The 27,785-nt window shown below is 40.4% G+C and overlaps 1 protein-coding gene across 2 annotated transcripts; it reads right to left on the bottom strand.

Moving 5' to 3' along the window:
• On the bottom strand, positions 1-26,473 carry LOC117942306 (A disintegrin and metalloproteinase with thrombospondin motifs 15-like). 2 transcript variants are annotated; one of them, XR_004656106.1, is made up of 10 exons: positions 25,212-26,473; positions 22,859-22,991; positions 20,683-20,850; positions 17,613-17,896; positions 17,350-17,527; positions 16,833-17,008; positions 15,665-15,840; positions 12,632-14,901; positions 4,900-4,903; positions 1-13 (listed from the first exon to the last, which is right to left on the bottom strand). XR_004656106.1 is itself a non-coding variant. In XM_034867711.1 (8 exons), the coding sequence occupies exons 1-8, from the start codon at positions 26,178-26,180 to the stop codon at positions 14,124-14,126; spliced, it is 2,862 nt and encodes a 953-aa protein (XP_034723602.1). In that variant the 5' UTR covers positions 26,181-26,473; the 3' UTR covers positions 12,111-14,123. The 2 variants fall into 2 exon arrangements, 1 of the variants encoding a protein (XP_034723602.1); XM_034867711.1 differs by lacking the exons at positions 1-13; positions 4,900-4,903 and having other exon boundaries at positions 12,111-14,901.
• Positions 26,474-27,785: the final 1,312 nt, after the last annotated feature.

Genomic DNA, 27,785 nt, shown 5'->3' with positions numbered 1-27,785 from the left:
CGTTCACATGCAGCTGTTCTAGCTGTAGCTAGTTTGTGTTACAACTGCACATGATTTGAGTTATGTGCCAGGGGAATAACGAAACACACTGTATGATGACAATCCTTTTCATCATTGACGTGAGGAAAAGTATCCTAGACGTCGTTCAAGTGTTATGCACAACCATGCTATAGCTAGCCAAGCAAGGAGCAACTGTAAAAAATTTAATTCACCCAAATAGGCAGAATTACCTGTCGAGAAGAAAGCAGGCAACTTTGGCGTACCTTTTAAAATAATTTCTCTTTCCATCTTGGAAAAAATACTCCAACATTATATTTTGGTGTTGTCTCTTGTTGCGTTGTTTTGATTTTCTTTTTAGCTCAGTTACATGTCCTCGAGAATAGGAGCAACAGGCTTTCAAATCTGTGTGCAGTAAAATGAACTTCTCCCCTCCCTCCCTGGCACTCGTCACAGTCAGTGCCACTAAGTGAAAAGCACGAAGAGCAGTTTAGCTTGTATGTCCCTTACCGGCAAACGTATTTCAAGTTGGCGCATGATTCTGGAGCATCTACCCCCCAATTTCTTTTTTTAACTGTTCGAAGATAAGGGTGGCAAGGCCCAATAGTATGTTCTGGGCTCCCATCACATAGATTATAGAAAAAGAGTACTCTATACTGTATGTCCCATCATACTGTATGTCTAATATCACAGCATTAGAACAAATGAACAATGTCTGACTCTTCTTTCAAACTGGTCAGAAAGTGAATTGTACCAACTTTCATTGGCTGGAAGCAGCCCAATCTGCACTGTACTAACTGAATCATTGAAGAAAGATTCCCAGCGTTGCTGCTGTACCATCCTATGACATTTCTGAGGTCCAGGATTGGTACATGATTTGGACCCCCAATTGTTCCCTCTTTCTTAAGAGCCTGAACCATTTCCTCACTATGTTCACTGATGCTTCAGAGGTTTTCTTTGTGGCTTGTCATAATCCCGTACCACAAATCCCTGACTCCTTGTGTAAATTAGCGCTAAATGAAGGATGCAATACGTCAAATCTCCATAAGACATATTTGGTGTTGAGCTTTTCAACAGCCTAAGCTTTTCTCTAAAATGCTTCATCTACCATGTCTGCGTAGAGAAGCCAACTAATTAACATGTTCGTATATAACATAAGAGTCACTGTGTGATCGTTTAGCTTTGATCAGCAATCTGTTTATAATACTGGAATGGATCCAGATGCTTGTTCACTCCCTCTTTTCTTTCTCTCATGAACACAAGCACACACACTCACACTCTTGATGTAGTTTGGCAGAGTTCACATGTGGTGTAGAAGAAAATACTCTGTAGATTCCCAAGAGCGGAGCATTTTTAAACAAGGAAACCCAACATAAAAGGAAGACCCATTTATTGGTTCCAGCGCCTGGGGCCATGCACAGTTCACACATTACAAGGTCTTCATGTTCCTAAAGTATTAGCACATTTTACACGGTCTCACAAATGTCTGAAGATGTTTTCATATGCATTGTGCAAGTTTTATATACATATTTTGTATACATACCTGCCTATGTATAAAGTTTTGAATTTCAAACACATGACCTAACCAGGTTGTACACTATAAGTCCACAGTGATGTTGCTATATAGCGGTGATGCAAAATGCAGTAAACTGGATATTTCTGAATATTTGCGACTGCTCTTTCTTTACCCTTAATCATAACCATTGTTGATTAAGAAGAAGACAAATTGTGCAACACCACCTTCTTTCACAGAAATTTATTTAGAAAGCATTGCCTTTTTTTTTAGATTTGTTTGGGGCTTTTCCCTTTCTTATAGTGACAGTGGATAGACATGAAAGGGCAGCAGGTCAGATTCAAACACGGGACGCTTTAATGGTTGTTTCCCACTGTGGAGTCTACTGTATGTTTTTATTGTATTGTCTGGTACTAAGCAGAGCTAAACAAATTTCTCTTTGGGGACATTGACTACTATCTATCTAGCTGGTGAACACCTTATTACCCAGCTATGTATCACGTATCCTAAAACTTTTTTCAATTTCAACCCCTCCTTTGGCTTGCACGACTGGTCAGTCCTGCATCATCGCGGGGTTCTTTGCTTATGTCCTACAAGATAGGAAACAAAACTGAGTTGTTCGGTTAGTCTTCCGCACAAGGTAGCTGACACCCCAAAATGTTAAAGAAACATAATGTTAGGATCAGTGTTTGTTTTAATCCTCCTGTTTTTATACACATTTTAAATTGGGGTGTGAATGGAAATGCCAGAACTGTACATATACACTATATATATTCTGTGTACTTGATTTCGCTGAAAGTTCATACCTTCGCTAACAACTTGCACAATTTTACAGAAACATACAGTAACTTCAGAAAATAAAAGGCTGAACCTGATATGGACAAAGTGTACGTACATGGTTTTACTTTAAATTGCTCTCAGTTCCCATCTTAGTTGAACTGAGCGGTCCAGAGCTTGGCATGGGACTGCTTTGAAGACGTCAGTGATGAAAGGTCTGTGTGAAAGTCTTCTGCTGTTCTGATTACATCACTCTCTGTTTCTCCCTCTCTCTCCCACATGACACCTGACACCTTGTCAAACCAAAAAGATCATGTCGCTGACATCAAAGTCTAGTGTTTCATACGTTTTAGTATATATGTGGACTTTGATCTGATGCTGTCACATTGAAAACAGACTCGTGGATAGCATGAGAACACTCGTCATAAAAAAGAGCATTTTACTGCTTGTGTGCAGGCTTGACCGCATGTGTTCCTCACTCAATTGTGTTGTTAAAATGCTATGACACACACACGCACACACACATTCACACACACATACACACACACACACACACACACACACACACACACATACACACACACAAACACACACACACACACACACAAACACACACACACACACACACACACACACACATTTCTTGTGGGTGAAAAAAAAAAGAAAGCAATACGTAATACAACCCAACCCTCAGATTTAGATAGAGGTGCTCTGCTGAGAGATGAAAACCAGTGATTCATACAAAAAATACAGCTGTTGGCAAAGCAGACGAAAAAGAAGTCACCATAATTGCAAATGATAAGAAAAACAAGAATGCCTATAGTATGTAATCACCAGAATTTAGCGGTAGAAGATTATTTGAACTGGAGATATACCAAAGTTCAGACCTGGTCTGTCAAAACAGGAAAAGGCACCTGTTGAGTGATTCTGACACATCCAATCAAATGGAAAAGGCTGGTCAGAAAACTCAGCAGAGAGGATGCCGGACAAACATACAAATCAAAACCTATGGATCTGTGTATGACATTAATTCATAATAAAATTTGAGGGCCATGCAAATTACAAGAGTATTCTGGGAGAAACCAATGGTGCCTTGAGATGAACTTAAATTACGGGAAACACCCAGGAAAAACAGGACTGTTGGCAGGTATGAGTCTAAAGTTAATTATCTTTCTAGCTACAGATGATGAAATCTAAGAGCTGTCATTTGAACCAGCAAATCCATGGTTGCCAGCATGAAATGCTTTATCTCCCTCTGTCTGAAATCAAGAATTTTGAATGGTACACGTGTCACAGTTGTCATCGTAAACTGCGTGGATGCTTTGTAAGAACAGAAAACTTAAAAGATAAGTACAGTAATACGTAGAGTAGGACGTTGTTGGTCAGACATAGTGAAACAGAAGAGATTTAATTTCTGTATTTCAGCCAGTGTTTTTCCGTTTGTGTGTGTTAGATGACCTCCAGATTGCTTTTCCTCCGCCTGACCGACTCTCTGTGAGACTGCTCACTGAAACGTTGCCTCCCTTCAGAGAGGCTCATCAGCGCAGGCCGAGGCCAACCGCTCTAGTGTAAACTTGTTAAGCAAACACAGCGTGTTGTGATGAAAACCATGCTGTCTCACTCCACAAGATGACAACAGTCAGCATTATTATAGATGAGGAATAGCTCTCACGCTGCTTCTTTCTTCATTTTCTCTCCCTAACTTTTGCTAATTTCCTCCCAACCCTTTTTTCCACCCTTGCTCTCGGTAGATTAAGTCTTGTTCACAGTTTGAACATGCTACGGCTGTTGGCCAAAGCAGTTCAGAGGCTGCTCGGTGGGATCAAAGCCTATTGGCATCTTCGGCGGATTCCTGCCATCCATCGGTTCCGTCTCCTTCAGACAACAAAAGGCGTTTTTGTTGTGCAAGAGCAAGCAAGCGTTTAAAATGTGCAGTCTCCGTGAGGCAAGTGAATCACTCATTGTTGGCTTCTTCAGCAGGATGGCAGGCTGGATCCCAAAGGTGCTGCTTGCACTTTGTCAGAAACTTGACCTTTGCTAACCAACTTTGAGTCAGTGTAGCATCTCTGATTAAACAACTCTATCACAATCTGTGCGGCAACTACATTAAGCAAAATCTTGTAAAATGTATTGTTAGACATTGTATCCTTCTACATGCATCATTCACAACATGTTACGTGGCTAAACACATTTGTGAAACTGTTAATGCAGCCATGAAAACTTTACAACCCAGAGGACTGGACTGCATAGTAAAGAGCTGAGTTTCTTTGTTTTTTTTAGCATGCTGCTTTTCATTACAGCCAAGATGATTGCTTAAACATTAGGAGAGCAGTTGACTAAGCCCGGCCCTTATTTTGCAAAGTCTCCATGGCAACTTAAATCTATGTAGGTGCTGGAAACTACCTCAATTTAGAGTTTTTTTTCTTCTGCATGGGGAGAAAAAAAAAAGGAAGAAATTAGAGAAAAAGGATTCAGAGGGACTAATATCCCTTTAGGAAGGTAGATCAGAGTGGTGTTTTTGTAAAACTGAGTAAATATTTTATGTGTGTGCATGCATAAGTGGGTGATAGAAAGTAACTAATTACATAGGTACAATTTTGAGGCATTTGTACTTTACTTAGTATAGTGTAGAGTATTTCCATGTTCTGCTACTATACTTCTACTCCACTACAATTCAGAGGGAAATAGAGTACTTTTTAATGACTTTCTTTACTAGTTCCTTCTGATATTCAGTGATTTACACATTAATGCATCAGTAGTTATAATACAATGATATAATACAAACAATTCTGATGTAAGAAGAGAATTATTTTTCTTATATTTTACTTTAAGTCTATTTTGATGCTTATACTTTTGTACTAAAATTTTGAATGCATGCATTTTATTTGCCAAAAATGATTTCTATCTTTTGGTATTGCCACTTCTACTTAAAGCAAAGCAAGTGAAGAAGTGCAGAAAAATTAAGGACACATCCTCATGTTGATTGTTAGGTAGGGAGTTGATTTCATTTAATATTTGGCCCTATACTGAAATTTCTGACAACCCTAATGAATCAGGATTTACCTGAATATATTGCCAGATAACAACACGGATATTGGACAATTCTAAAAACTCTGAATTAAGTTGGCTTCTTACAATATTTCAGCATGGACAATGGTTGAGGTTAGGAAAAATACATGTTTCTAATAATAATAATATAACAAACATTTATTTTTATGATCTGGCCAGACCAGAAAATATTTTCCATTACACTTTTAGTGTCTTAAACATCAGGTCAAGTCAGCTCTGCAATGAATTCTCACAAATCACAACAATGAAGCAGAATGTACTGTGGGGATTTGGTATTCTGGTGTGGTTAGACTGTACTGCCTTTTTCTTAACAAAATCACCTCTTAAAAATGTGTTCCAACTATAAAAACTACACTTTTTTCATTTTTGAAGAAAGTAAAAATATGAACCTCTCAAAAAACTTTTTCTGGCATCCATGTTTGTGATCAAATCCATTAGATGGGTCCGTGCATAACAGAGAGAAAACAGGACATCCCATTCCAAAAGTCACATTAAAACCAACATTATGGTAGAGGTTTCTGAGGCATGCATCGGAACATTTGTGCTAAGAAATCAAAACTATTTGCGTCAAAAGAAACTATGTTTCTGTGATTTGAGTGAACCGACCCTTTAAGGCAGTGTGCAGTCAGTGTCACATACAAGGATATGCAAAGCAGACATCATTTGAAAGTATAACTGCAATAAGACGTGATCGAACCATACGCTGTTGAAATCACACATGCGGCTGTGGTCTGACTGCATTATACAGTATCTCATCTCCGGTTGAAGACCATCAATCCTTCACTTTGAAAAAAGATTGGTATGAGGACATGACACCGCCAATAAATTAATGTGGATTAAGTGTTGTTAACCCCTTTATATTTATGAATTAAACCACAGACTCTCCTCCTCCAGAAGAAGGACCCCTAGTCTGACCTGAACCAAGATTTAGATATAACGACACAGGCGCCAGTGAAATGAGCTAAAGCTGTTTGTCTTGACTTTGAAGCCCCAGCTGCAAGACTTGCCCTATCATGTAAGGTTCTAGTAAACATAAATCACCAAGCATCACTTCAGGTGGAACATCAAACTCATTTAATCTCCCGAAGCAGTCAGCTGTTCTACCACAATATGACTGGGAGCTATCACCTGTCACCATTAGCTGTGAGACCTTGGACCCCATTTACATTTGCTTCTGTGAAGATACACGGAAAATGTGAACCTATGCATCAAAGGGTATTGTGGGTAAAGGAAGGTTGCAGAGGTTAACGCACACACACCTCCCAAATTTCTGGTGCATCAAAGAAGCTGATTTGTTGATCCACATAAGAAAAATAGTTGTATGTTCACGCACAAAAACAAACGTCAATAACCCCCGGCACGTTTGTGCACGTGTAGCCAAAAAAGCATGTTTCAGCATTCGGGTGGTTATAAATTAAATTCAACCAAGAAGCGTCCAAGACCAAATGAAGTCTCATGGGTCATTGCATTCTAGCCAGACGTTGAAAAGGCATAAATGGATCCGTCGATATGTCGATCCGTCGAACACTGATATGCATGTAGCCTAGGAAAACCATGCAATCATATTTTTACTCAATGAGACAACTTTTGGTGTATGTGAACAGAGGTGTATTCAACTGTATCTGATTTTTAACTTATAAACATACAGATTAAGCATCCCCTCCCTAAAACTATATACTGTATATAGCGTCTTTTCAAATGCTATTTTTCAGCTTTGGTCATAATTATCTGTTGTATTGGTTTGCACTTCTTTGAGTTTCTATGTTACCTTTTCTTCTATCCTTTATGTGTTGTTCAATAGGACATATGAGTCTTAGCAGGTACAGTACAGGATGGTCATGCCTAACATGTACACTGTTCAACTTACATTTTCATGAAAGGACAACGCCCTAAAAGCATCAAAAGTCAAACAATTCATGTTCCCAAAATGGAAAAATCTGTCTCCCACTCCCTGTAATGGAGTAACTTCAAGGCAAGGAGAGCTGCTAACAGGACCTATAGGTCTTCTGAAATAGGCACACAGTCATTTGTTACCCATAAGGATCCTCTCAAAGACCTCAGCAGACTGTTTGGCCAAACAATGTATTCGTGAAAGGGTTGTTCTAATCCAAAGAGACCTTTGAAGATTACAATTTACACATTCTCAATTTAAGTAACTATGGACTTTTGAGGTTCGGGAAGTGTGAAACAGATGGAGAGAACTGTAGTGTAGATAGTAATATCAGTAGCCTTTCTGTTCTGTTTGTTCATTGGTTAAATTGGGCCCTTAGACACTCCATTGTTTTTATTGGGGATTAATATGAGTGTATCAACATAGAATACCACACAGAACCTATTTAATTGTCAAAAGTAATGATTCAACAAACAATTAAGATGAATAACATTTTATTTTTATATAAGTTACTGTAGTTGTTGTTGGGTACTAAGGAGCTAACATTGTATTGGTTTAGCAAATGAACTTCACAGATGTTGTTTACAGCCCTCTACATGCATTTAATTCTGCAACGCTGGTCATTTTGACTTTGCGGTTCAGTCAATGTAAAGAAAGGCCGACTTAAAGTTTCAGCGGTTCCCATGGACTGGGAAACATTAACCCTTCATGCTCATTAGCCACGTGAGCAGTGTCTGAATAGGTAGACAGGCCTCTGGTTGGAGAAGGGGGGAGTAAATCAAAATCTACTCAGCTCTTGGCAGAGGCCCTGTCAACTGCTGTGTTGTTGTGTAAAGCAGATAATGTGATTTCCGGACAAGAATTCTCTTCACACTTTCCTGCAGCAGCCGGCCACTGTGAGGTAAAAGTCCTTAAGATGAACTCCAAGAAGGTGATTTTCTATACACTACACACACTACACAATACACTGGACAAAAGCTCACATTCAATAGAGCACTGATCTGTTCAGGATGCAACAGGCACAGTCCAGGCCCATTAAAGTGGCGAAAGACTCAAAAAATGATGAACACAGGAAGACACTGCAGGTCTATGCTTCTTTAATTTTTTAAAGATGGTGTAAGGAGATGGAATGGGTGGAGAAACTTCGTAGGCCAGTGGAACAGAATTGTAATGACTGACCCAAGCGAGTTGATCTAATTTCCAGACAGATTCAAATCAAACATTTATATTTATATCTATGTAGTGTCATACAAGAAGTCATGTCCAAGTAGTCCATATGACACTGTAAGTGTAGCACTTCAAACTACTTGGTTACAGTGAATCATGGCTTTATAAACCTATTCCACCATGCCACACCCTTTATTGTAAACACATTACTTTGCCAAGCTTTGTCAAAAATATTGGAACTTTCTTTATAGTTTAGTTGAGATTGCATAGTTTGCAGTTTGTGGCTATGTGATGTTGGAACAGTCATATGCGTTGTTTGGGATGACAGTCTGACAAACAATGTATTCTGTTAAGGCATTAAGAGAGACTACGTACCCATCTGAGTACTTTCCAGCTGGTCTCACTGATCTCCATCCACCCCCCCACCCCTGCACCCCTACCCCCCTTCCTGCTGGGTCAGCCAGGCCATGCAGCGAGCCATAATGTAACTTCATCTCACTAACATCCCCCAGAGATGCTCCAACTAATCATATAGCCGATCCCACGAGGTCTGTTCTTTAACTGGACAACCCGGTGCAACACAATGTGTTTTCATTGCACACATTCATGTTCATATTTATCAAACCATCTTGTCTGCACTGCTTTGGAGCAGAAGACACCAAAGGGACACTGAAAGAAAAAGATCAAATATTCATAAGAGTGTTTGTTTGAATGTACAAAACGTGTAGAACGTGAAAAATGTACAATATGTCAATTAGTAGAGAGTGGTTTCTGTTTTCTGTTACTTTGTGATTCAGGCTGAAAAATTTGTTTTAGATAATTATCCCAGTCCAACTTCAAAAGAAATTCTTAGATGACTAGGACATGGTGTTTGTGTTTTTAGCAAACTGCCCTACCAGCCTGCACTGACAGATAGACTAAACTTTCTCCATCAGATATCATCTATAACATCAAAACACATCTGGTGTACTGGCTCAGTGGTTTAAGCTTTTTCAGGTGAGATCTCGTGGAATTCAGAGCATGTGGATATTTGGTTTAGTTGAACATTTACCGGGCTGGACAATAGGCTGAACATGAAGAGTCCCAGGCATCCATCTCACAATCCTCAGTGTCCACTTCAATCATCTACAAACTCACATGATGAATATATTCTGTGAACTTAAAGGAATACTTGAGCACCCAAATGTTGAATTGTACATCAATGATTCACCAATTGTGTCCCTTTTTTTGTGAAGAAAAACCGTGGAGAATCCAAAAATTGAGAAAAGTCTTGATAAATTGAAGTTATACATGACCTCGTTTAACAACAACATCTAGACATCAGTTTACAAGCTCTCACACAACTCATGCAGTATAATCCAATTCTGGTTTATTCAGCCAAATGCTCAGTACTTCCATAAACTAAACTAACTATAAAACTAAACCTTACTGTTTTGAAACACTTCTGGAAACAGCACAGTGTCACGTTTGCGCAAGCACGCTACTCGTTCGCGTGTCGTCTGAGAAGCTTGCATAGGCGTGCTACTCGTTCCTGGGTGAGACTGTTTATGTGGAAATGTTAGGTTTTAGCAAAAATGTGTTTGGGAAGTACTGAGTATAGGACTTGAAAAATGAGACTTGGATTATGCTGCATGCATTAGGCTGGCAACATATTTTTGTTAGTATGTTTTTGGTAGACTGTGTACGTTTAAAAGATGTTTTAGTCCTGCAAAAGAAAACTCAGGTTGGACAGATAGTCTAGCTAGCTTGTCTGGATTAACCCTCTGAGGAGCTGTTAACCATAGTCCTCAGAAATCTACCGGAGTTTAAACACAAAGAAAGAAATCGAAAGGTACAAAAAAGTGTGACATCTAGCAGAACTTCCGGCCGCAACGGAGCAATCCCAGAAGTGGAACATTGTGAATATAGACTAGTGTGTGTTGTACTAAAAGGATGGAGTTTCACTGTCTGCAGCAAAGAGAGGGTGTCAAGAAGAGACTCAAATTCTGGTTCAGGCCTAGGAAAGTCTGTCAGTCATTTCAAAATTTAAATTAGAATGCAGTTCCAATTGTTTACAGTTACAGATAGTTTTACACAACCTTTTTCAACAACAAAAATCTATGTAATTTTATGTACAGTGCAAACTATCTAAATCTTATATCCCTAAAATTTGATTTTAGGAAGGACCTTTAAACACTCATATGGGTTAAATCTTAAAGACAATGGTGCCCAAGTCGGAGAGACATCTGGCCAACAATGCATTAAGCTTACTGGGCAGGCTCTGGCCATGTTAGGTGTGTTGTTACAGAACAACGGACAACCACGATTGAATCAGCAGAATACCAAAGAGGATGATTGAACATATTTTCATCTGCGGTCATGCTTCAATTGGAGAAGAGCTGAGATATCAAGACTGTCTCATCTCATGTGATGGAAGACAGTATGGCACAGCAGAAATTTGCTGTAACAGATCCTGCTGGAGCAAAGGGAGACGTTCAAGAGACAACAGATATCCATCTAGCCTGTCTGACTTACAGTAGGGAAGTAATATTTCCTTGCTGTCTTAACATAAAATATCTGAATAATACTTTAAAACCTAAAGCTTCAGGCAGATCATCAATCACGAATCAGCATTTTCTTACAATCTTATATATATATACATATATATATATATATATATATACATTCTTTATTTTATACAGCTAGATGAATGTATACATAGTATACAATACAAAAGAAAACTTATAATAAAAACATTACCATGATGTGAAAGAAAGAAAAACTATCCAATGCCACCAAATCCAACTGGAAATTAAGAGTGTAATCAAGTTTTTTGTTGAAGGACATGTTGGCATTTTGTCTATCAGTTTAAAGGACCACCTTCAAATACAAATACAAATCTATTATTCTGCCATGTCTGATGCATTCAACGTGTTGTTTCATGAATCATGTTGAAATTGGAAGTGTGGAAAGTTATAGTAGCATAGATGATGGAATTATTTTCTTTTAGTCAATTTCTGTCTTTTTTATTAATGAACATTGTAAACATGTCAAATGGTCCAGACAGTTGCCCTTGCACTTCAAATCTTAGGGCGTGACAGCAAAACTCAACTTTTACCAAGTATTTTTTAGACTGCTGCAAGCATGCATATTTTCAGTTGTGTTGAAAATGCAACAACATTTATCCGATGGAATGAAATCAGTCCCTTCAAAACAATAAACTGGAATGCCATGATGTTCAACAATAGGTGTTTGATTGCGTTTCAGGGAGGGTTGTTCCTTTAATTTCACTAAGGATGTGTTTCATGGACAAGAAAATCCTTTTCTGAAGCTTAAGAGAATGAGTGTAACACCTGAGCAAATAATCGAACCATGTAAAGTTTGGTGTTGGGGGCAGTACAATGATAGGCTGGAATGTTGCATTTGCATAAAGTCATTAAGGGCAAGGGGTGATGAAGCAGCTATGTAGAAGCAGGACAAAAGACTGTGAAAGTTAAAGGAAATGCCACAAGCCAACATGCATTGTATTCATGGAGCTTTGAGGAGGGCAACCGCATCACCTGAAAACAGCGTATTCATTTAACAATATTAATGCCTACATAATTATGTTTCTTTGTCCTAAACTACTGCTACGTTTTCTTTCTTTATGCTTTATGCATTGCCAATGTCTGTGATTGGGAATGCTTATAGAAATTGATTGTATGTTTAAGTCTTTTAGTATTTTCTACTACTGCTATGTATTATGTTGCTGATTTTACACTGTTGCAGCTTAGGTCTTGGAAAGCACTTGGCGTTTTACTAGAAAAGGACTCTATGAATAAACCACTATTATTATTTTTATTATAATTATTGCTAATCTAATCAATTACTGCAAGGAATACAACATAGTGAACATATACTCAGTAGAGAAGTGGTATATGCAAGAGCTACAGTTTGAGAAAAGATCAATACCTTCTTCAAAACTGACAGCAACCTCTATAAAGTCTTAGGAAATACTACATAAGAAATGTCCATCACAATTTCCTAGAACCCAAGATGACATCCAGAGTGCTACGACGGCTTACGGTGTTAGGAAGGTCTGGCAAAGCGAGACACTCCATAAGGAACGCGAGACAAAGTAAACAAACTTGTAGTCCTGTAGTCTTCATGTAACAAGCAGACAGTGTGTTGTTAGTGGTATTGAACCGTAAGGAGCCCAGCAGCATTTAAGTGGTCCCGGGTGGCATTGGTACCTTCACATGTGCTGAGCAGTTAATTAGCTATCTAGTCTGCGCACACTGACGTCAGCAGTGCTCTTTTCCCCCAAGAATGTTTATTTTGTGGCTTGTTCAATAAGCAAAGGTGCAGGACAAGACGTGTGTTCCTGTTCCTGTAAGTTTGATAAGAAGGAGACTTTAGCAGGACAGCTAATGTACTGTAGTTGTTGATCAGAATCTGAAGATCTTGTGTTGTGTAACAGGTTGCTGTCTGGCTCAGTGTGACCATCTGCCATGCCCATGATTGAACACAGACATTAATGCTTTAAGCAAGATTTAACTATCAAACTGTCTCCATATTGGATTCTAAACAGGATTCCATTGAATCAATGCAAAACTAAAAATAATTGATAGGCTATTCATTTGTCCCTTTTGGTTTTAGTTTTTTCTCAAAGGAAATATCTGCTATTTATATATATATATACTGTATATGTTATAGCAGACAAAAGAAAATCCATCATAAACGTGTCTCAAAGTACTAAGGCTTTTTGAAAGGTTATAATTCTTTGGCAACAGAACAAACAGGAGCATTGCTCAGTTTAGTTTACACAAAAAGGACACAGACTGATGATTGCACCATACAAAGCCTACATTCACTGAATATAATATGCTAACATCTTAGCTCTAAACTTATTTTCCTCTTATACAAAATATATTTACTTTTTTGGCCACAAGTGAAATTGAGGAGTTCTTTGATATTTATCAAATTCATAAGGATTGTATCAGGTGTGTAATATGTTGTCTGTTTTTCATCTTGTAAGGATATAAAGCTTGTAAATATATGATCTGACTCTGACTGGTGGTGTGATTGGCTGCTAGCTTTGATTGTTCTACATCAGACAACAGCCAATGCACTGAATCGAGACAAATTACAAAAAAGATGCAGAAACTGCATAGACCAATCAGGTCATGAATGTTACAGTACTGTCTTTCACATTTTGATTACGGTAGTTCTTCAGTGAAAACGGAACAATGTCACTTCACAGGTGAGATATTTGCTTGTGGTGACGCACAGTGTGAGTGCTGAGGTTATACCTCACCATGCTTTGACTGTCTGTCTGGACTTCTCTCTGCTTTTAAAGTGTCATCCCACGCAGGTGACTTTACCAAGAAATTATGTTTATGTGCAGATGTGTGTGTCTCTGCATCTTTCTCCTCTGGTACTCTCCGTAATGCTCATGCATTGTGTCATCTTTCCTGGTAGAGGTAGACTAACCACAAGTCAAACCTAAGGTAGATGGTTTGACAATTTACAAGAAGACAGCTTTCATTATTTTCTCTTATCTAAACTGATATCTGTCTTTTCATACAAAAGAGGGAGATCCTCTGTGTCTCCATTGGCTTTCTTCAGTGTAGCAGACGCCCCTTCAGACACAGTCAGGCTGCATTTGAGCGTATTTCCACACAACACAGCCATGGGATCATTATCATGTTGATGTGGGCAAATCGTCACTTTGGTTGTGTCTCTTCTGCTTTAACATGGCTTCAGATTACAGAGGTCCAGTTCCTGAGGCTTCCTCCTTCCAGAGCAGTGGTCTCTGGGTAGATGTAGACCATTGTCGGTCATGCAGCGCACTGGCCGCCTTTTAAAGCCCCTTCCACAGGACTTGGAGCAGTGAGACCAGGCCCCTACATCCCACACGGGACATGGATCACCACATGCTCTCACTGCTACAGGCCTGTCAGCACTGTCACAGTCCACTGCAGGACGCCCCTCCATGCTCTGGCACTGCACCAGCCTCTTCTGCAGACCATTCCCACAAGTCACTGTGCATGAATCCCAACTTCCTGTCACCCAGTGACTGACCGGCCTCTTACCCATCATCTGAGTCTTAGCTTCTACCCTATTACTGTCCGCCAAGACACTATTAAGCGCGGTGTGGCTTTTCTCCTCTTTCCGCAGAGTCTTCTGCTCCTTGCTCTCCTTGGTGATGTAAAAGGAGTAGCGCACCCTGGGAGGGGTCATCCTCCCTACCGAGAGCACCTCCACAGTCAGAGGTTCCTGCAGGGGTCTGGTGGCCTGAAGAATCTCCACGGATGTGGAGGTGCCGCTGTAGCGCAGTAAGCTGCCCTTCACTAGCAAGTCGCGCTCCGCGGCTGACACCACATAGTTGCCGTTCAGCAAGTACTTGTCGTGCCGATTCTTCACTGCCAAGTAGTTTTCATCGCTGACCATTCCTCGGTAGCCACGCTGACGGACGTCAATGTTGGAAGCTCCAACAGGCAGCATCACCACAAAGTTGTAGCCATGACTAAAAAGAAAGTGTGGAGATGTAGAGCATTAATAATGCTGAATGGTCAATGGTTATTCTTTCAAGACAATGGATGTAATGTAACTTGTAATGTAATTCCATGAACAAAAACTGTTAAAACAAATACACGTCTTGTTATTTTGTTGACCCCAGCCACCTATTCATTTAAAAGGTTTTGCTCCAGTCGTAGCTATTTCAACCACAATGTTGATGAATTGGTAAATGTGTTAAATACACAAGTTACATTGTTGAATATTGAAAGAGCTTAAAAGCCTTGTTTACTTTGCAAGGCTAGCTTCTTCCCTCTGTTTCCAGTTTGAAAACCACGCTAGTCTATGTCTTGGATTTTTTGAAATCATCTAGCTTCCAGACCCAGTGTTTAGTGTTTAGAATAACTCCACAAGATCCACATGATTTATTTCCATTAATATATTGGGAACCACATAGGACATCCTGTCAAATGCCTACCTCTAGGCTATTCCTAAAGCTTCATTGATAGTTCTGCATTAAGAGACCACGGTTATGTGCTACAAAGATAATACGTTGGGAGAACTGTGATTGGTCAGCATGTGTTTTCTCTTAAATGTTTCTGATGCCACTAGAGATTGATAAAGCTCAGTTATCTTCTCCTTTTCAGTAACACACTTCACCAAAGACATTTCCTCTTCAAACCTCTTGTCATCAACATTGACATTCTGATGTGTCCCAGCAGATTAGATCTAATACTATGTAGTGATGCAGTATGCGCTGAAATGCTACTTACATAGGTTTGGTGAACATTCCTGAGACCTTCTTGCAGCCCTGGTTGTCGCCTCCACACACGCCGCACTTGTCAAATTTACGGTTAGAGTCCAGCTTGCCATCGCAACCTGCCTTGATGCATTTTCCTTGAACACATACAGCCGAGGTGTCAGGAGAGCACGGAGTCCCATCCACAACCTGCAGGGTTTGAGACATTACATCAAGCTGATCTTAAGGTGGATAATATGTAAGCAGGAACAGCAAAGGGAAAGAAAGAGCAAGACAGAAAGTGTTGACACATATGTGGTCCTCCATGATTACATACTTTATTCTCCTTTCTAAACAAACATAATGAACCAAAGAGCTACATAAATAGAAATTTGCAAAGTAGCACCAGAGGGAGTGTACTGTGACCTTTAGTGTAAACGAGATGTTGGTCTGTATTGCTGTTACAAGCTTTTTTCTTTTCTGGTTGCTTCCATAGGTGCTGACAAGCCACAGCTGTGAAGTGATACTGTCCCTACATGTTTTCCTTCCTCAACGCTCCAGCAGCAAGGCTCTCTGCAATGCCACCAACACATCACCATTCCCTGCTTTGCTGTGGATAGAACTAGCCGTTACTTCTTGATTTTCAAAAAAAGGCCGAATCGTACTGAGCAGTTACACACAAACCTTTGTGAACAGAAAGCTGTAAAATATTTCTATCTAAATGTTTCAAGTAAACCTCCCATGAGGTTTGATCCATGATGAGGTGTTCAATGACACAGACTTCAGATAACATTAGCATATACAAGAGTTGATACCCACTTAGCTCAGAATATTGACAGAATTCCCCAAAGTCTTAGCTTTTTAGACAGATCTAAGTGTGGCAGTAGTTTTTTTATTTTTTGGTTTTTATTCATAGCATGTACCATCCACAGGCTAAAACAAAAGCTAGTAATTATTAAGACTCAAATCAACCTCCAGCCAAAGCAATCAATATGTCATCTGGCTCGTTCTAGTTTCTCTACTTTTTTTTTACTTTAACATAGAGTTGTCTAGTAAATGTATTCTATGTCTTATAGTGATTGCATTTCAGTTTGCATTTCGTGATTAGAAAAAGAGTTAATTAAAGAAGATACAATTGGATGGTGTGGTTACAATCAGGAGGAGTGGTTAAGTGAACATACCAAATCCTAAAAGCTACTTACCTTTGGAGTGAGGACATAAAAGTACCCAGTCCCGTTGGCGCGGCAGATAAGCTTGCATTTGTCTTTGGGAGAGATGCCTGAATATTTAGGAACCCAAACCACAGAGGAACCTAGTCTGTTGGTGTTCAGGTTTAAGCCATTAAACGCCTCACACTGCTCCTCGCGGAAACTCTTACCTGGAGATGTAAAAAGAACCTCAGATTAGTCGACAACAACTGAAACACTATTGACCTTGTATAATGTGATTGCAGTGTTGCAATTGCCTGTACACTAAGCCCCTAATGGATTTCTCTTCTGTGCATTTTATGATGATAATGCTGTCAAATTTGCTACTTGAAATGTTTATTCAACAATGGGTCCTTGAACTTAGACAGAGGTGGACAAAAGCAACTTCTGATTTCTAGCAAGATTTTATCAACTGTATCTAGTAAGCTAACTAAGCTAATGGTAAATCCAAGGGTTGGTTACAAAACGTGTGTCTTCCTGTGTAAAAACACTCAAACAGAGGCTAGAGTACCTGTTTCAGGACAAGGGTTGAAGTTACATGAGCGATATTTGATGCGAAGGCCATAGCAGTATTTGCCTCCATTCTCAGGAACAGGGTTGTCACACTCCCTCTTTGCCAGCTGAACTCCTCCGTTACAACTTCTGGAACAATCTCCATATGCTCCCCACTTCCCCCATCGGCCATCCACCTGGGACAAAAGCAAATACAATGATTCATCCACATCTAATAAAAAAGACCAAGCCGGACAGCGCTTTCTTTCCGCACTCTCTCACCTTGATGTGCATGGTGTTGTTCTTATCAGTGCAGGCTCCTCGGTAGCAGACCTTGCCGTTGCCACAGCTGGTGCCGTCCGCCCAGGGGAAGTGTCGGGTTTGGCAGACCAACTGGCCGCGGGCCTTCCCGGTGCACCACAGCTTGGAGCAGGGCTGCATGTACGGGCAGGGCTTCGATCCGGGGCCGAAAGCAAGCTCACACTGGCGGTGCAGGCCGTAGCTGGAACCAGGCAGGTTGTCTGAGAGCGACAGCTGCCTTTGAGGTTGGTCCAACAAACAGTCTCCTACAGAAACAAACAAACAACGTTGCAAACAATCAGACCGCAGCTGCATTTACTAACAAACATTCACTTTGAACATAGAAAACTTTAATCTCCACAACGTGATATTTTTGCATGTGCTATATGGGGGAAATTAATATGTGTAATATCTAAGATGTTGCTTGACAAACACACAGAGATTCCTCCTCAACTCTGCATTTTTCTCAGCTCGACGGAGTTCATCTTTCAGCTCATTGTTTTGGTTTTAAGGCTCGCAACTTTACCGTTGTCATTTAGTCTCAGAACTCTCATCAAACTTGTTTCAAGCGACAGCAGGCAGCTGTTTCCAGTGCAAAAGCTAATGAAGCCATTTAACACTACCCACCGCCAGCACCAAACAGCAGACAGATCAAATTGGGGACAAGAAGTTGACAGAGACCATGTTAATGGCGGACAGGAACATGTAGGGTGAGTCCTTTGCAGTAGCCCGGGTTCGAGTCTGACCTGCGGACCTTTTCTGCGAGTCATCACCCATCTCTCAACAAAAACTATCGCCTTATCAACTTGTTGAGGTATTAATATGTCCGTGTTTTTTATAAGTTGTTGCACTCTAACCATATGGCCAATAAATTAACCAATTAAGCTTTAGGGATAAAAAGCTAATAAAGCTATTAAATCTTTACCATGGAATTTTGTGAAAAGTTGACTGATGTGGTGAAAATAGTACTTTGTAATTGCTAAATTTGTGGGTAAGCTAATATTTTAACACTTGCGTAGACTCCTTGTAAGTAATCCATCAGTCCATAAAACTGAAAACAACATATCAATCAACTAATAACAGTAAAAAAAACTTTGGTCATCTTTCAGTAAGAGGAACACAGTATGTACTGTATTTCAAATCTTTCTCATATCAAATGTCCCTGAGAAAGAATGATGCTGTTCAAAACGGTTATGCTTTGCAAGAGTGCTCTGGTATGAGTGCTCTGGTAAACTGTCTATATGAGACAGTGCAGGTACCAGATAATGTTAAGATTGGCTCATGAAGAAAAGAAAGTAGTGTCAGCTTTGGAGTGTAACTCTTGGTAAAGGCTCATTTGGTTGTTACAGTAGGTGGGCTGTTTGCAGGGAGGTAAAAGCTTGGTTTGCTAATTCTGTCTATTACAAAGAATCCACTCACAGGCACTTTACTGAGTTTACACAAAGACAGAAAAGGACTTGGCATAAGGGAGCTACTGAGGAGAATAATCCGAACGATATTTTACTGAATTTATGAATGATAAATTGAATGTGGATACTAAAGTGGATTATGTATGTCAACATCGGCATATGTTATAAAATCTCGAGGAAAGATACTTCCTCAAATACACAGTTTCTTGCACTTAAAGTTTCAAGTGTATTTCTGCCAAGTGTTTCACATTTCTTAATTTATTGTGGCTATATTGTAGTTTATTGCGGCTAGTGAGGCTCTGGTATGTGCTAGTTCTACAAACGAATCCTACTTTTATATGCTTTCCTCCACTGTGTGAAAAGGCTGCCCCTCAGTGTGTCCTTGTCGCCACCATCCTGTGTGGTTGTGGGCTGCAAGGCCCATTTTTTATCAAAATATAACAAAATTGTCCTCAGATGTTACATAAAGAGCATTTTCTACCTTTTTAAGCTCTGATTAGCATATAACATAAGGAACTCTGTTAGTTTGTCATCCTCCTCAAAGTACTTAACTTCCCAAAGCCTTCCTTAAAGATAGGAGGACTCAGCTGGGTGCTGCATCACTTTAAGCGTGTTGTTAAAACAGGATTTCTACCCAAGGATCCAGAATTCTGCTCCCATTTGAAGTAATTTAGCATTTGTTGTAATGTGCTATGGGGTGGATTATTCCATCATTTCACCATTAACTTACCTTTAATGACATGACAACTACAGATGTTCACCAACCAAAAGTCTTCTTAAAGCTGCTTTAATTTTATTATAGTTCCGTCAACCTTCAGTTTTGCACCTAATCACAGGGAGAAAATCTGTTCAATTTTCTATGTTTGCCACCCAATTTGTCGCTTTACTATTTAGTAGGCTACAGTAAGTGTATCAGAGCTTTTTTTATTGCAAAAACAGCTGTCTGCTGTGGTTGGAAACAAAGATTGTTAAGAGTGCTGTGACTGAACTAAAACATTAAAGTTGTTGGCCAGGAAACCGAAACAATGAGCTGAAAGAAGCTTAAACGCTTCGCAGAGCTGAGGGTGACTGCAGAGGCTGGTGATACTTCTCTTTGGGTTCATTCCTACAAGTGATCACTTTGACATTATACATTTTTTTTTGTATTCAAGTAAGTCGTTATTTTTTATTGATTCCCTTGTCAACTTTAGATATAGCGTTAGATTTGTTTTATCCCTTTTCCGTTGAATTTCATTGAGTTGTTTATTATTTATTATTTTTATATTATTCGTATAGTTATTTAAGTGGGTTTAAAAGTGTTGTTGACCCTCGATATAACTACTTTAACTTTTCTATTCCAAGACCCCATTTTGCGAGGATTAGGCACAAAAAACGCTCTAGAATAAACACACAAAGAAAAAGAACAATCTTGTCCAAATAGACTAAATATTTTAACAATAACAAAAATTAGAAAAAATAATATGAATATTACTTTTGTCGAAAGTTGAAGCTGATATTGAAATTACAAATGTAACCATGATGAACCGAGAGCCGAGGTCTGTTATTGTGGGTGCAATTAGATTCCAGCCAGCTGAAAGCATGAAGCCGGTACAAATTAGTGGTCCATCTGAGTCCAGAGACAATTACAGGAAGTGTTTACTAACCATGACCTCTGTCCAGGAACTCAGTAATGATGGCTGCGCTGCACACAGACCAGGGCCTGGTCCTGTCAATCTGAATCAGTGTGGGAGACATCATGTGGTTGTCCTTTAGTTTCCCAAATACCTCCTCACACGCCTTCACATTGTCGTGAGGCATGTTGAAGACGTGGCCTGAGGGATGAGGGTAGGGTGGGAAGAGAGACAGAAGGTTATGCCTTTTTCAGAGTTAAGCAGTTCCAATGTTTTAAACACAATAAGCAGTTGGTAACAGTTACTAGGCATATTCTGTAGCTGTGGTGATGAAAATAGTACCAAAAAAGAGAAACTTTTTTTCCAGACATCACAGCACACATGTATGTATAAGGCAAAGCAAACTAAACTTGGACTAATTTCAAAGCTGATGTCATTGCATGGGAATATACAGCGTGGCTTGCGTCCATGTTCTAAACCAGGCCTGACAGGGGAATTTAGTTCCCAAGGAAATCATTTCATTCCCTAAATATGGACATGCAGTACATTCCAAAAAAACAAAACATAGATGTGTTTCAGCGTATTCAATCATAAGACAGGACCATTTTGAGGGGAAATTGTGTAATGAGGACAGTGTAAACCGATGCCTCTCTCGGGGCCTCAAGAGTTACTTGTGCATCTGGTTTCAGGCATGAGTCTTACTTTTTTTACATTCTCAACCACTGATTATTGAAAATGTGAAAACATGTAATTTGTATTATCCATTTGATTTGCCTTAACTAGACAGTTTTAGCAGTTTGTCAAACTAAAGTACATGCAGCTCATATATCACCCATTTAAGGTAATCAAAAAACAGAATTAGCAGTGCTCCTTTTTCATGTTCACCTTTGGCAGGTAATTTAATGCTGCAAAAAGGAGATAACATATAATATCAGGCTTAATCCCTGATAAAGATAAAGATTTTGCATCGTGGTGGATCAAACCTATTTGTCAAAACTACACAGGACATTTCACCATCCACAGGAAGTGATAAATCACCACTTCAGTATGAGGTCAGATTTTAGGCATTCAAAACACCTTCTCTGTGGCCTAGCTGGGAAAACAACAGCACAAAACAGCTAAACAATTAATATTGGTACATTTTAGCTAGCTATTTAGCAATGCTAAAATCCTTGATGCGATTTGGAAATAAAAAAAAAATGGGTCAGAATTCTTAGATTCATTTTAATCTCATAGCTGTGGGTTACGTAGGAAGCTGGAGCATTAAAGTGGTTAGCCTAGCTTGTACAAACACTAAACACAACTTTATACAGCTAGCCTGGCTCCAAAGTGTAAACATGTATTCATTTTTTTCACATTGTATCTTGCTTTTTAACCTGTACATGAAAGTATGGTCAGTAAGTAAAATGTCAATTTTGGACAGTTATCACTTCACAAAAACAACAGTTCATCCATCTGACCAGTAGGTTACTTTAGTAACTTTTACATTATCACTTAAGCAGTAACTTTATCACTATGGCATAGCTTGTGAGGTACATTCGTTGTCTCTAACACAAAGAAACCAAACCTGGCAACCTCACTGTGACTACAAGACTTTGGGAAGCTGCGCACAGTTACAATATGTAGCTGGTGAAAGCTGTTGCTGTTGCTGTTGGATGAAAGCGTCAGCTAAATGACATGTAGTGTAGTGTTAAAGATAAGTGTACATTTGTTAGTATAATGTTATGTGAAATAATCCCAGGGTGCTATCTCTCACTTTCAATTTGCAGCTGCCAGTGTGTGCAAAGTTACGCTGTGCAGCTGTAATATCAAACGTGCATATATCTCAACCTTGGCCCAGAGACTTGCTGGTTTTGATTGTGCCAATCTAATGAGGGACTGATTTACAAACAGAACGTCAGGTGCTATGACTGCTATGACTGAAACCCAGCAGTGCTCCGGGACTAGTACTGAGAACCACAGCCACGTAGAGCATCATGAACTTAGCAAAGCCCTCTGGCCAGGCCAGTTTCTACACTGATTATGCGCGTCTTGAACCTGACTGCATAGTTCCTTTGACATTTTAGGCTTAGGTCATATGTAATTCTTACCTGGAGCATATCTCCCTCTCTGGCCAAATGTGCATTAGCATAAACCTAAAATGCATAATGTGAGTGTGCAATCCCTGATGATGAATGTTTTGCACAGCAAATCTAAACAATTTTCTTACCAAGTTCGTGGGCAGCTGTGAAAGCGGAGGGCAAGCCATCATCTTCAATGACGGAGCAGCTCCTCTTCGGGTCACACATGGTTCCAACGTCAGCCATACCCAGTGTATCACAGGTTGTGGCCCCGCAAAGATCCTGGTGACACAGAGACGTAAGTGTTACTTTTAACACGCCTTTCATTTCATTTACTTAAATTTCTTGGAAAATCAGATAGGACTTGAGCCATGTTCCAAACATGTTTTAATGGCTGTGTCTTGATCTAGAGAATGAACAGACCATGAAGAACACTAATACAAAGCACATGGGTTTGTTTATTGTTTCTCTGTTCTGACTTTTGAATGTGTTGAAGCAGAGGGTCAGGGGAGATAGCCCACCACACATTTCCTCTTGGTGTTTAGTTAAAGAGGTAAGAAGAGACTTTGGGAGGACAAGATGAGTTCCACCTGGAGCACACCGCCCAGGGTGAGTAAAACCATAATAGCGTTATCTTGACCAGTGTACCACTTCATCTCTCATTATGTCTTCTTTTCTCTATGTTGTACATCAATTTCTGCTAATTGGCTATATCCGGTTGAATTTGGCTGTATTGATGTTACGTTTGCAAACAATCTGGTTCTTATCAACTGCGGTGAAAGCCTGTGTTTTTATTGTTACAAATATTCATGATCCACAGAGGATAAGTCCTAATGACTTTGTGGATCCCCTGATTTTACCTTTAGCGCCACCATTAGGTTGATAATTTGTTTTTCTGGTTAAAATGTCTTGACAACTGCTGCATGGATTGCCATGACATGTGGTACAGGAATTCACATTTCCCAGGATCAGGATCAAGTGGTGACCTCCTCCTGAATCTTGTGCCATCACCAGGTAAGAATTTAAAATTCATCCTGTGCTTTGGTTCATAATCAAATACTGCAGGACTCATTATATTCCCATCACCCACAACTGTTCTCTGGGTTTATTGCTAATTAGCTAATTCATGCTAAAATATGATGGTGAACATGGTAAACTAATTTTTCTTGGTTTTTCTTAAAGATTTTGTTTGCATTTTAGGCCTTTTTTGGATAGGACAGCCTAGACATGGAAAGGGGGAATGCCATGGAGTAAAGGGCTGCAGGTCAGAAGCAAACCCTCGGCCACTGCGTCGAGGGCTGAGTCGCTGTACATGGGTGCGCTACCAGGTGAGCTCCCCAGTGAACATGGTAAACCTGATAACGGCTTGAGATCAGCAAGCATCATCCTTTTGAGCATGTTAGAGAAATTGATGTTATGTTATGTGAAAACAACTTTCCTGTGCTTTTGTAGTGTTCAGAGGAAACATTAAAGTACAGGACGAACTTGTTAACCCAGTGTTACATTGAGGCCCAGCGATGCCAGAAGCACCCTCTGCCAGCCATGTGTATTCCACACCACTTGCTCTCCATAACCTATTACAAGATTTTTTCCATCTCAGCAGCCACACTCATTGTGCCATTCAGGGACAAAAACACCCGGACCTGGACTTTCCTACACAAAATTGCCCTTGGTAAATAAAGGATCTTTCCCCAGTGTTGGGGTAACTTTTAAGTCGTTTTTGTATATTGCTACGGAGTGAAGGAGAGAGGACGTGTTTCAGATGGCCAGCAAGAGCCAAACTGGACCTAATGCAAAGCAGGCACCAACAACCAGGCATCAGAGCGGGAGAGACAGAGAAGTTAGTGACTGTGGAGAAAGATTTATTAGGTAATAGTGGCAGCTCTGGTGGCCACATGGGATTATCTGACAGCTGTGACCAGCTGAAGGCTTTAGATAGTGTCAATCTACATCGTCTTGAATAAATGAAGAAGGAATTTTGACTCTAATTGAATCATCATGACATCATGAAAGTGCCTTTATAGTCAGATAGTGACCGGGTTCTTATTCTGTAGAAGCCGACAGAGGTGAGGTCTGTCATGGAAAGCGTTGGCTCAGCTGCTCTTTTCCAGTGACTCATTGAACTAGAAGAACTGGGACCAGCAGGGCTGTGCAGTTGACAGGCTGCAACAACATGCAAGTTAATAGATGGTTAACTGCAGGGGTACGCAGGGCACAGACCTCTGAGAACTGACAGTTAATAGTTCTTGTTGTAAAGTTAAAACAAATAACTTTACTGAGTAGTTTTGTGTCTCTGAAAGTATGGAAGTTCTGGTTCACATGCAAAAAAAGACTTAAAGAGTGTCGCTAACAGTCTTTTACGTGTCTGTGCCAAGGGGCCCATTTTTGTCTCATAATTCACCCATGCACAAGTTGAGTTTGAGTGCAACATTTCTATTCTTTCCACCATTAATGTGATGCATTACAGTTGGGTTGGGTACAGCTCACCCCTCCCCTGCTTACCTGTTTGGTGAACAGTATGGCAGTGTCCCAGTATTCTGGGTGCTTGTCGTTGTGTTTATTCAACTTCTTCTGCCAGGTGCAGAAGTTGCGCAGAGTCAGGGCTGCATTACTGGAAACCTTTGGTCCCTTGTCAGCTTCATTTATGACCATGAAATCCACCACCACTATGTTTATGGAGTTGAGAATGCTAGGGTGCTTGTAAAGCCTGGCTGCTACTGACATCAGGGTCAGGAGGTAATGCTTTAGGTCATCCCCATGAAATGTAGCCATAGATTCATCTGCCACCACCAGCACCTCAACAAACCTGGGGATGGAGGCGAACCTCTTGGACCTCCCCAAGCTTTTCAACACTGTTTCAGTAAAGCCATCAATCGCCAGCTCACTGATGTACTTGTATTTCTCCAGGGAAATGTTAAAGTTGGTGTCAGGTGCAACTCCACACCTGCTGGTGAAGTTGCCGCCTGAGTGCGTAGCGCGACTCCGGCGGCGGATGACATGCGTTCTGTCGAAAGAGTTTCCGTATCCAAACCTGGCTGCTGCGTCTTCAGTTCTGGCCAGGCTGATGAAATACTCCATGCCGTTATAGGAAAACCCCCCCTGGAGACCTTTACACAGGCTGAGCGCGGCGTAGGAGTCCGGTTCTGCGTTGACATCCCCGGAGTAGAAGCATTCCCGTAAGTCAGCGGTTGCAGAGGCGTTGGATGCTGAGGAGCCGCTTTCAGGCCTCAAGTTGCCCGGTGCAAGAAAACTGGAATCCGGTGTAAGGTGGAGGTAAAGTTCCTGTTTGAATGCACTTAGTCTAAAAACTATCAGTCTTTCAGTCATCTGCTCCGCGCGCCGGTGCAGATGTTTTTCATGTTTGTGATGATCCACACGAACAGGTATGCAGAAATCTACCTCCATGCAATATGTTAGTTTCAAATAAAGTAGAAACTTTGTGAAAATAATCAAAGAATTAACCATAGCCATAATTGCTCCTGCTCAGGAAATTATACTCAGTAATTCAATAAAGAACTTGTGCGTAATGGCATGGAGCGCTGCTTGTCTCCTCAGAAAAATAAGCATCCGCACTGCGTTCCAGCTTGTTTGCTCATCTTAGACCGTTTCCACTCTGGCCACCAACTTATCTGAGCTGCTGAGCTTTAAACTCGTGCACATACACCAATGATCGCTGTCAACTGAAATCTGTGTACGTGCGCAAGAGCGAGCTCATTGGTCATGCGTCTCGGTTTGTGATGCAGACCGCAGCCACTTGTAACTCTCCAAATATTATTGTTGCTGTACAGCATGTGTGACAGGAGCTGGAGCATCATCCCCCCTCCCACCGTCCAGACTCACTGCGAGGCGGACAGACAGGGAGCAAACACACAGACTGCTTTCATTTAGAAGTTTTTGACATTCATTTCAAACTAATGCGCGAGCCCCGTAACCTTCTCTAACTGCAAACCTTATGAGTTGACATAATGATCCACAACGTCTCCGACAGTCTCCATTATCATTTCCCTTCCCTTCTGTATATTTATTTTATCTTTCCCGTACAATGTTTTTTAAATTTTTTATAAACACATTAAATGAGTTAAATGAATACAGAAAACGCCAACATACATGAGATGAATTAGGGCTACGTACACCTAATACATTTATTTTTTGCATATCATCATGCATAGTAAAAAAGTTCAAAGAAACGTGCAAAGCGAAATGCAGGCAAAGGACGACACCTGTTTGCACATGAAGTTAACTGGAGCGTCAGTGCATCTAAGCGCCTGAACAATGTGTTGTACGCTGGCGCCACCTGACGGCCAATGTGTTAAACTGCCCCTCCATGATTACTTTTATTTATTTATTTAAATGTCGTGAGCGCTGGCATTCTCCTGTTACAAAGTCTTACTGAAATGATTTACACGTTGCTTGGCGGAACATGTGTTTGGTCTCCGAATACCGCAAAAGCCTTTTAGAAACGGCCGCTATAGAATCACGAGTGCTCCAATTAAGAAATAACCATGAATACAAAAGAGAGGTTTCAAATCTGCAATGAATGTAATTGGACAAAACAATTGGACATACTGGGTTGTTTAAACGGGTTCATTTGAGTCGTTGCTCCTTTTTCATTGAACCTCTGTTTGCTTGATCTTAATATTCAGAATTATTAAGAAGGTTTATCTGCAGAATACACAGTAATTGGTGCAAACCCGCCAAATTAAATTATATCATTCTTCTTCCTATAACTTTACTAATGTGATTAAACATTTCACATAGTTCAAAGTGGTGGCCAGCTCCAAGCACACAGCCATTCTCTGTCTGGTGGTGGTCTTTGTGCAGGGATAAAGCAGATTGGCCTTTGGGGGGCTCCGGGCTCTGTGGGGGCCTGTCACTCACACACTGCTCCGAAATAACTCGAGTAGCGGACTTCCAGTCATGTGTAGTATAGATGTCCTGGCGCTGCCATATAGCACGCTGGGTTAATAATAGGAGCACGGGTTGTCAAGCTATTTCAGAAGGGGGGAGTGTCGGCCTATTCTCATTGGATCCGTTTTATCCGCGAGTATCTCATAAAGTGCGGGTGGGAGGAGAATT

This window comes from Etheostoma cragini, chromosome 3, assembly GCF_013103735.1.
Source record: "Etheostoma cragini isolate CJK2018 chromosome 3, CSU_Ecrag_1.0, whole genome shotgun sequence".
Taxonomy (NCBI): domain Eukaryota; kingdom Metazoa; phylum Chordata; class Actinopteri; order Perciformes; family Percidae; genus Etheostoma; species Etheostoma cragini.
This window is presented reverse-complemented; position numbering and strand designations above follow the sequence as displayed.

Coding starts and splice junctions, on each gene's coding strand:
- LOC117942306 (XM_034867711.1), bottom strand. CDS start 26,180: ATGGCTATGGTTAATTCTTTGATTATTTTCACAAAGTTTCTACTTTAT. Junction 22,992..25,211: donor CCATACTGTTCACCAAACAG/GTAAGCAGGGGA, acceptor CTGTGTCACCAG/GATCTTTGCGGGGCCACAAC. Junction 15,841..16,832: donor TTTATGTCCTCACTCCAAAG/GTAAGTAGCTTT, acceptor CAAACCCTGCAG/GTTGTGGATGGGACTCCGTG.